Raw genomic sequence first — 10,352 nt, 5'->3', positions numbered from 1 at the left:
CTCCTAGAATAGAACTTTTTTTTTTTTTTTTGTAGGGCTTATCTTAGACACTAGAGCAAAATTGATAATGAGCCAAGGATGACTTTTAGACACTTCCTCTTCCCTAATCTTAAATTTCTCCATCCATCAAAAAGGAACAGGCTAAGTGGTTGTAAGAGCTAGATCCAGACAAAGCTGCAGGGTTGGCCCTGAAATCTTTCTATTCAGACAAGAGAGATAGGCATGTCTTCCCAAGATGAGATAATACGACAGCTGTGGGCTGAAGTTCCCCATCTGCAATCAGCTTGTGTTTTTTCGCAGTGGTGCATAAACCAAAACATTTGGCTGACAGCAGCCCATCTACCAAGCAGTCAGAATTCTGAGGCAGATTTTAAAATCATACATTACAATGGTAGAGCAGAATTAATGTTGCCTATGAAGAGTTGTGAAAAGATTGTACACATGGCACATCGTACAGTCACAACTTTTATGCATCCACTCTGCATATGCAGATAATGAGTTTATTCAGTTGAGAAGAGATGCTGTGTGCTGAGATACTAAAGGAGTGCACAGAATGTACCAGTATATCTGGGGGGACAGATAAGCATCTTTTCATGTGCAATAGGAAAGCACACCATTGAGTCAGCAGACGACTGTTTCCGAGATGGATTAAAGACACTACACATTGGGCAGGTGTTGACACCATTAGCTGACAACATTCAACAAGAGTCATGGTAGTCACAGTGGTAAAGGTAATATATGTCCTCAATGCAGATATTTTGAGACAAGCCGGATGGTCCCATTAACAAACTTTAATCAGCTTTACGATAAACTGACAGAAAGAATTAAATCTCACTCCTCACTGGCAGTACTTGAGAGTCACTATAGGGTATTAATGCACTATGGTGTACTACGTCAAGATTGCATTTCTACTAAAAGTGCTATTTTATCAGAACCTTGCCTGATATAAAAGTACAAGTTGCTGACGAAAAATGTGTCCACTTTATACTTCATTATCTAATTTCAATGAGCAATGCATCTTACAGATATAAAACAAATACTAACTGAATTTAACCTGGTTAAGTTTGGAGTTTTTATGGTAGATGTTGTGAGTATACATGCCATCTACTTTCTTCCTCAATTCAAACTCCATGGGTATGAAAGTCGGTCACAAGTTTTGACTTACACTTTATATTATGATTTACTAAAAGTAATGTCAGTGGCTGCACTTTTTAGCTCAAAGGCAAACCTCCTGCCTAAGAAATGTTGGCAGATCAACGATGGGCAATCCACTGAGGTCATTTTTTGCCACATACAGGTTTGCCTGAGCAACTAATGTTGATTGCAGTGTGAACTAGTAGGCTTCCCATATTCCTGTATAAGCTGTTATTTTTGCGAAATCCACAAAATCACATTTAGACCGTGAATTTAACAACATGCAAAAATGCATGAAGTGTATAGTGCGCTTATGAAGGCCTCTGTGTCCATTCGTAAAAACAACATCTCGCGAAAATGTCTGTGACTTCCTCTTTCGTGAAAATAACAGTGTATACAGTAGCTCTCAACTCCCAGTCCTGTGACAATAAAAATCAAACTCTACACAAATTCATTTTCATTCACTATTTGCGTTATTTTTCAGTTTACTGATTCTTCTTGAAGTTACCACAAATACATGAGACTCTTAACTGTCAGCTCTGTTTATGTCATAAGAGTCTGGGGTCTTTCCTTGGTTTATAACCTGTTAATTCCTGGGTATTAGCCCATTATATTTTGAGACTGTTGGTTCCTGGCTTGTCTGGTAACATGTTTCCTCCAGGCTCTTGGCTCTGACTGCAACACAAGATTGACAATTCCTGTGTAGGAGGTTCTTGGCTAGAGGCTCCAGGCACCAGGTACTGGCACACTAACTCCTGTTGGTTCCTAGTGGTTACAGCTGTTTAAAAAAAAAAAAAAAAAAAAAAAAAAAAGAAGATATTTGGCTCCACACAGAGAGAGGAACCTCCTTCATTAAACTGTAAATGTTCAAACTGCCAGTCTACAATTTTAACTCTGCTTCTCAACCAGCGAAGACATCTATCTGGAAAAGTCCTTTCTCTTGATGTATTTCTCTTCTACCTTCATCTTCATGTGCCAGCCAACTGTTTAAGAGTTTCCTGGACCTTGTTACATGCTTGGTGGACATCATGTTCTATTGCCACCTTGACAGGGAGGAGGAGGTCCAGAATTTCCTTCAGCTTCAAGTTAGACTGTGAAATAGAATGTAGAGAACAAATAATGTGTGATTGAGCTAGTTGGCGACATAAGCAAAAGCAAACTTTCACAATTGTTGAAAATTCATCTCAAAACCATACAAAGGTGGCTGATTTACTACAGCATTGCTCTACTACTTTGGAAATCATATGATAAAAATATCATAATCACCAACCATATACTTGTCAACGTAGACTCCTTTCCCCCTCCCCCCCCCCCCAAAAAAAAAGAAGAGAAAATGCGTAAACTTTCCAAACACTCAAATACTACACCAAATCCCCTAACATGTAGTATTGCATCATGGCTACACAAATGCTGTTACCTGAGATACTATTGATGCTACCCTGTAATTCTGCTAGAGATTCAGTGTAATTTCAGTAGGTGACAAAGAAATTGGCATGCTTCATATACAGGAGCCTACTAGTGTGTATGGCACATGCCATGATATAGCCCATAAATCTCATGTAATTAAAGGTACTCTAACTAAGGGGGAAAAATACATGTAACATTTTATAGAGACTAATGAGCACAAAAACAGAGAATAAACTAGCACATTAAATTTATGAATTAGCATAACTGTACAGGGTGCACAATGTGAGAGTTACAGGAAATTGGAGCCTGCTTGGGCACTTCTGGTAGTGGAAGCTGGTTTGAGAATCATAGTCAAGGGGCAGTGGGGATTTGGTTATTACAAGCGAAATTATCATCTTTACCATCTGATGGTACACATACAAGTGCTGTAACAAGAGGAAACAGTATGGTAACCCCAAAGTACTGCAAGAGGCCCTTACGGGCTGCATATTACACAAGACTACCACAACATGTCACTATGTACCCCATGAGTTAAAATGTGACTTAGTTCTTTAATTTTTAAATTTTGAGCCAGTTGAAGATTTCCCCACCAAACGTGATGACACAACCAAAAGTCCTATTGTTACCAACCTGCTTCTCAATGACGATGGTCTGATCACCAGTCTGGGGGTGCTTCTCCACTACCTCCCTTAGTTTGTCACCAATCACTCTGGGTAGAGACTGGGGAACAAGGCTGCCTGGCTCATTCAGCACCTCCTGTACCTTCTCCAGGTATGCTGTACTCATATTACCAAGGGTAGACTCCTTCACAGGAAACTATGGTTGCAAATTATAGGACATCATCAGTTTAGACAGGACTTTTATCCTGGGTAAGCCAGGTGAATATAACAGTTGTCTACTTAAATGTAGATATTTTGTGCACATGTGCTTTCATAAATGTCCAAAACCAGGGACACATGATATAATCAAATATGTATTTTACCACATCTGATACTCACAGGACATATTTATCATGTGTAAATCTTGACTACAAGCAGGAAATTTGAACTGCTTTGATTTAGTACACACAAAAAGGCAGACTTGATCATAAATGAGGAGTGATAGGAATAACTAGTTAACCACAAGCTTTGACTTGGCATTTTTTTTTAAAATTTCATGTTAATACTGTCACCTGCTTTCATAGACCATTTCACTCTTACCCCACTGAACTTACTCAGCATGTCAACACCACATAATATAAAATTCTGTGTCTTTAATTTGTCACAGAAAAAGGTATTCACTCATCTCCCCTATTCAGAAAGTGAAGATTTCACTTTCAGTAATACACTGATAGGCAACCAACGTTATAATTTCATGATCAGGTTTAGGGAGATGATGGAATGAAATTAATTCACATCTACTGGTGACCATGAAGCAGCTAGTACAAACAGAATGTAGTTTATTAAACAAGGAGAGTAGAAAGTGATCAGGGCAGTCAGTGTGTGGAGTATAAGGTCTGGACATTGTCTTAACATCCTGCTCAGCACAATAAACCAGTCCTAGGCAGAAATGTTTATGCATGGTCCGGAGGTAAATTGCCTGTTGCATATTTCACAGATTATCATCTTAGTGACCAACCTTCTTGACTGGAATGGTAACCCCTTTCTTGGCCTTTGCCTTTGCTGCTTCTACACTCTCCGTGTACTCTACGGTTTCCATGGCGTTAGGATGCTGAAGGACGTAGCGGATGACATCACACAAGGAATTGGTGAGGGCAAAGATGTACTCAAACTTGAAGGCCACACTGTGTAGCATGCGCCATGTATCAGCAAAGTACTCTGCATTCTGCTCACAAGCAAGAAAAGGAGATTGAAGTCTTTTCTTTTAGTCTGTCTTTCAGCTGTCAGTCTTTTATATCACAGAGGAAAAAATCACATTCTGAAAGGTTAAAATAACATATTAATTCTCTGTGTCAAAATGTGGTGTTTGGCACAGTTACAGCACTCTATGCTCCTTTCTAGTGGCAATCTTCTGAGCCATACTGAAAAGTTCACAATCACTGACACAATTATGACACTAACTCAAAATTCCGAAAAAAAATCTGATTTATTTGCATGAATAAAGCAATAAACCCAGTTTTCATATACATAACTAAATGAATGCACAATGCATGTTCTTTCTGTGGGAGGCCACTATGCAGAATAGACAATCTATAGAAGAGATAACAATGAATGTCCATTGATCACAATCAATTCTGAGAATTGGCTCAGGTATGCAACTTCTGACTGAAGATAAGCTGGTGTTTTGTAAGTCAACAAATTGACTACTGCCTAATAGCCATGTTAATACAGTGCTCACCCTTTAACTGGGAACCACTTTAGCAAGAACCCCAATTAAGTCAAAGTGCAATGTAGTTTCAGCTAACACATTTGCTTAGTGTTATTTTCACTGCATAATCACGACCATAACTCACATTCTGCAGCATATTTTGGATGAAATTCTGCCATTGTTTCAAAAAATGTCTCATAATTGATGACCAAACCCAGAAAATACTAAAAAAAGATCTAATTTTCCTACTAGCTATTTTCAAGCACAGTAAATGGCAACATGCAGTACATATGTGGTAGACGGAACAAGAAACTTCAGGACCACACTGCAGTCAAGTTACAGTAAACCAAATTGCTCATCTTCAAACAATTGTAGAACTTACTCATGATTAGTCCTTGTATCAACTTGAAAATTTCTGAGCCTGGATGAAGACTAACCTTGTTGATGAGGGATTTGGTCATGAGCAGCTTGTGTACCCCAATGAGATCCTGGTCCCTTAGCCGGCCCAGCACACTCTGGTCTATGGACTTATTGATGACAGCAACGTTGGTAGCACCAAGGGGGTTTCCCATGACAGAGACACCACTCTGCTGGTAGTGGTTGATGGCCTGTTTACAGTATACAAAGAACCAATCATTATTAGAAACAAGTTTGTATTCTCTTCAAACGAGCAATCAATTCGTATGTTATGAAATCCTCAAGAACAATTTGCTTACCTCCTCCAATGACAAGAAGACATTCTGGTAAAGGAAGATGGGGTCATCTTGGAAATAAGCCACATGCCTGAAAATAAAAGTTCAAGACTTACACTTAGGGTTTCATGAGCACCCTTGCCAGCATCTAGCTAACATGTAGCCTGAAAAGTCGAGAGTGTCCATGATCAAGTGGGGTGTAATTTTCATTTGGAAATACATGAAAAAACTGGTTTGCAAACAAACAAACCTTAAAACAAGAATTGTGACAAGATAGCGCCAGCATAGTGCTGTCGAATCCAAAGAAATCCTGATCAGACTTTGTCTTCAAGGGGATACAATACATGTCCCTTTGCTTTGTCATCTTTTATGTTGTTTTCTTTCTTTACTTTTTGCCAAATTACTTCAGATGTTAAAAATTTACTCTTTCACAAATTCTTTCCTCCAAAAATACCAAACCGCACCATACTGAATTTACAGCTTTTAAATTCTAGCTCTTCATTTATGATTCATACTGCAAATAATACAGAAAGAAAAATCATTAAAAGAAAGGAAAGGAAGAAAGAAATGAAAAAGAGAAATAACATAAGAATGCTATCACATGCATATCCTTATCATATAAATGTACTTGTACTATGATATACAGCTAGTGGCATTACCAAGACTTACTTGTCTTCAGCGTGATCCACAAAGAGGTAGTGCATCATGTAATATTTATGGATAGCCACATACCTCCAGCCAATAGCAGTGTAGACCTGAAGAAACAGTAGCAGATACATGTACCACAAAACACAGATGTCAACATAGTGACTTATTTTGTGTTTCTTATGAAGAAACAAAAATAAATACGATCATCCACATTTTATGATTGAAATAAGTGGAGCATTTTTAATTCTATATGTCTGGTAAGCTATCTTGTCAATGAATGTTCACTGTGCATTACTACAATTCACTGTGTATCAGCTTTCTTTGCAGCATTATACAACTACAATAGCTGCAGAAAACAAAAATTATCAGGAATTTCACGTAAAAGTTTATTGGTCAACCAAGTAACATTTTCCACTCCATATTTTTACAACACATTTTCCTAGAATACAAAATGGGCTCAAAATACCTTTAAATACAGAGCACTTTTCTGATTGGCTGCTTTGACGATGACTGACTCCGCCCCTTGCTGATCTTCTTCCAACTTGTCCTGGTTCAGAGCAAGCTGGTCATTGACATAGAGTCCTGTTATCACATACTTCTCTGAGCTGCACAGGTCTGCTATGTGGTCATAGACTACAGTGAATAAACATTGAAATAGAGCTTGGTTATCTGCATGGCTTCTACCTAATTTGACTCTAAACAAGATGTCAAGCTATTTCTATGCAACCACACCAACTTCACTGACTTTTCCCCCCCAATTTGAATTCACCTAAGATTCTTTCGAATGCATGATTAGAGTATCACAAAGGGTCTACTTTTCATGAAGTAATAGGATTCATCCCGACTTTGCTATCAATACATTTTGAAAAGTATGTGTGATGGTCACTATTACCTGAAATGTAAAGATTCAAACTGAATTGTTTCTTGTTATCAAGTGGAACACATTGATGACTATGATAAAAGAAAATTCTGAAATAAGAAGGCATTAACATTACGGTTGCTTTAAAAAAAATAGGATAGACACAAGACACAAGACTTGATGGACAAATGAGGGTTTGTTTTTTTTCATAAGAGAGTGATAAATAACGATCTATAACTGAACACATAAATAATTCTTCTTTTTTCAAGTTTCAAGTTTCTTTATTTCACCAAAGCATGGAACATATTAAAAACAATACATACATCAATATTCAGATACGATTACAAACATATCAATAATACAGTGAAAAGGAAAAAAAAATACAACAGAAATAGATTGAGAATAACACATACATACATAGGTTTAACAGATATGCTATGGAAGGTAGCAGCCAGAAAGGAAATGTCCCTTATTTTTAGCTGACCTAAAATCATTCATTCAATTTCAATTATCTATAGTGTGTTCAATTGAAGTAAAATGTAGGAACAGGACAAGACAAGACAAGACAAAACAAAACACACAATGACAACAAAATATGGGATGTCTCGAATCATAAAGAACTAGATATATCGCTACGGCTACTGATATGCCTCCGCCATAATGCATGGTTCTCCTAATAGGTCTATAGTACAATGTCTTGACAATGTGTGATGACAGTTTCACACAATTGGCAAAATAATAAAATGACAGGTTTGACACAAATGTGCTGAATGTTCACTTTCCTAGAACTAGGTTCAATTGGATGAATGATTAAAATGTCAGAGTGCAGGTATTTGGGGAACTGATAATTTTTACTTGACTTTTGACCCTTTTATGAGTTTATGCATTGAGTAATTTTCAAGGTATTGAGAAAAAGTATAATTTCAGTATCAAATGGGAAAATAGCATTATCTAAACCTGGCCTTTGACCTTTGACCTCACAGTTCCAAAGAGAATCACTGTTAGGTTGAACACGCATAAATATGTAAGTTTCATGATGATACCTTGAGTTACTTTCGAGATATGGAGGAAAAAGTGCAATTTAGCACTTTCACTTGACCTTTTACCTTTTAACCTTTGACCTTTTGGCAAGAAACTTCCCCAAAAATATATATTGGGTAATACATGCCATACATCAAGTTTAAAAAAAAAAAAAACCTTCAGCCTATTGCATTTTAAGGAAAGTAGTGATATTTTGAGGAGTTGACCTTGACCTTTGACCCCCTGACCTTTGACCCATGACCCCCAACTTCCCTAGATAATCACTGCCCATCAGTACAAGCATATATACTAAGTTCCATGAAGATACCTTGAACCATTTGCGAGATATGGAGAAAAACTTGAAATTTCAATTTTTTTTTCACAAAATAAACCTGTGACCTTTGACCTTTGACCCTGTGACCCTAAAATCCACACAAAGTATTATCCCCCAAGGATATACCCTCATACCAAGTTTGATGTAAAACCACCACACGGTTCTTGAGATATCGACAAAAACAAAACGGGACGGACGGACGTACGGACGGACGGACGGACGGACGGACGGACAGACGGACGGACGGACGGACGGACGGACGGACGACCCGAAAACATAATGCCTCCGGCCACTTCGTTGCGGAGGCATAATAAAAGATTATATGCTTGACCTCAATGAGTTTGGCTATAATTATAAAAGAGAGTTTTTTTGTAACCAGATTTAAATGTATTCAAAGAGTTAGCATTACGAATTGCACAGGGGAGAGAATTCCACAGGGTAGGACCAATGTAAATGATAGATCGTTGATAAAAAGAAGTACGGGATAGAGGTAGGTGAAAATCATTCGCAGATCGCGTGCTATAACTATGAATTTGATTATTAAAAGTGAACAAATCTAAGAGAGTCTTCGGTAATAAACGATTTTTACACAAATACATAAAAATGCCAGCTTGATATTTGTACATATCATTCAACTGCAATATCTTCAGGGACAAAAAAAGTGGCTGGGTATGGGCAAGAAAAGTGGTATGGGAAATGATTCGTATCGCACGTTTTTGAAGCACTAAAAGTCTTTGAATGTAACATTCGTGAGCATTGCCCCAAACAGTTATTCCATAATTATAAGGTAAAATTATAGCATTATAGATTGACTTTAAAACAGACTTCGGGAGAAAACTAAGTTTATACATTACACCAATATTTTTTGATAATTTATTACAAACAAAATTAATATGATTCGACCAATTCAATTTATTATCTACATGAACTCCAAGGAATTTCACTGAAGACGTCTGCATAATTTGACAACCACACATGTTAATAAATACATTGTCAGTGTTACATTTTTTCTTTGTAAATATCATAATATTAGTTTTTGATATATTGATTAATAATTTGTTCACTCGCAGCCAATTTGTAACATATTGCAATTCCTTATTAAAAACCTCTTGCAGAGAATCAATATCATCATGAGACAGAAATATACTTGTATCGTCTGCAAATAAAATATATTGTAGAATATTAGAAACATTGGGTAAATCATTTATATACAAAAGAAATAAAATAGGCCCGAGGATCGATCCCTGGGGCACTCCACATCTTATGTTTTTGTAATCTGATATATTATTATCAATGGACACAAACTGTTTACGATTGCTCAAATAACTTTTCAAAAGTTTTAAAGTGACTCCACGAAATCCATACGCACTTAATTTAGCTAAAAGAATATTATGATCAAGTGTGTCAAATGCTTTGCTGAGGTCTAAAAATAAGCCAAGTAAAATTTTCCTGCTATCTATTGCACAGATCACCTTATGAATAAAATCAATCAAAGTAGAAGATGTGGAGTGCCCCGGTCTAAATCCATACTGATTTTTCTTAATGATATTGCAGTTCGTAAGAAATTCAACAAGCCTATTGGAAATACATTTTTCAAAAACCTTGGAAAAAACAGATAACACTGATATTGGTCGATAGTTTGTCATTACATCAGAGGAACCACTCTTTAGGATTGGTACAACTCTGGCTATCTTCAATCTATCTGGAAAAATACCAGATTCCATACACTGATTAAATATTGCACATAGGGGTTTACATAACAAATGAATAGCTCTTTTAACAATTCGAACATCAATATTGTCATATCCAGCACTTACATCTTTCTTAAAATTGTTTACAATATCAATTATTTCTTTACAAGTAATTGGTTTAAAAAATGCGGTTGACTCAACCTTTTTAACATATTGGAGATAATCATACTCATATGAATCATCAAAAGAAGAGTTAATAT

The 10,352-nt window shown here is 36.8% G+C and overlaps 1 protein-coding gene across 1 annotated transcript in view; it reads right to left on the bottom strand.

Moving 5' to 3' along the window:
* Nucleotides 1–1,974: 1,974 nt before the first annotated feature.
* Nucleotides 1,975–10,352, bottom strand: part of LOC139724694 (uncharacterized) — a 48,778-nt gene continuing 40,400 nt past the window's right edge. The window contains exons 22-28 of the mRNA XM_071635817.1: nucleotides 6,655–6,821; nucleotides 6,210–6,295; nucleotides 5,565–5,631; nucleotides 5,286–5,456; nucleotides 4,159–4,365; nucleotides 3,172–3,357; nucleotides 1,975–2,225 (exon numbers count right to left, since the gene is read on the bottom strand). Coding sequence (XP_071491918.1) covers nucleotides 2,103–2,225; nucleotides 3,172–3,357; nucleotides 4,159–4,365; nucleotides 5,286–5,456; nucleotides 5,565–5,631; nucleotides 6,210–6,295; nucleotides 6,655–6,821 — 1,007 coding nt within the window. The 3' untranslated portion in view covers nucleotides 1,975–2,102. The remainder of the gene's footprint in view (nucleotides 2,226–3,171; nucleotides 3,358–4,158; nucleotides 4,366–5,285; nucleotides 5,457–5,564; nucleotides 5,632–6,209; nucleotides 6,296–6,654; nucleotides 6,822–10,352) is intronic.

Source organism: Diadema antillarum, unplaced genomic scaffold, assembly GCF_040938485.1.
Source record: "Diadema antillarum isolate AM-2024a unplaced genomic scaffold, OU_Dant_1.0 scf00000226, whole genome shotgun sequence".
In the NCBI taxonomy this organism is placed as follows: domain Eukaryota; kingdom Metazoa; phylum Echinodermata; class Echinoidea; order Diadematoida; family Diadematidae; genus Diadema; species Diadema antillarum.
Note: the sequence above shows the minus strand (reverse complement) of the source record. Positions and strands in the feature narration are given on the sequence as shown.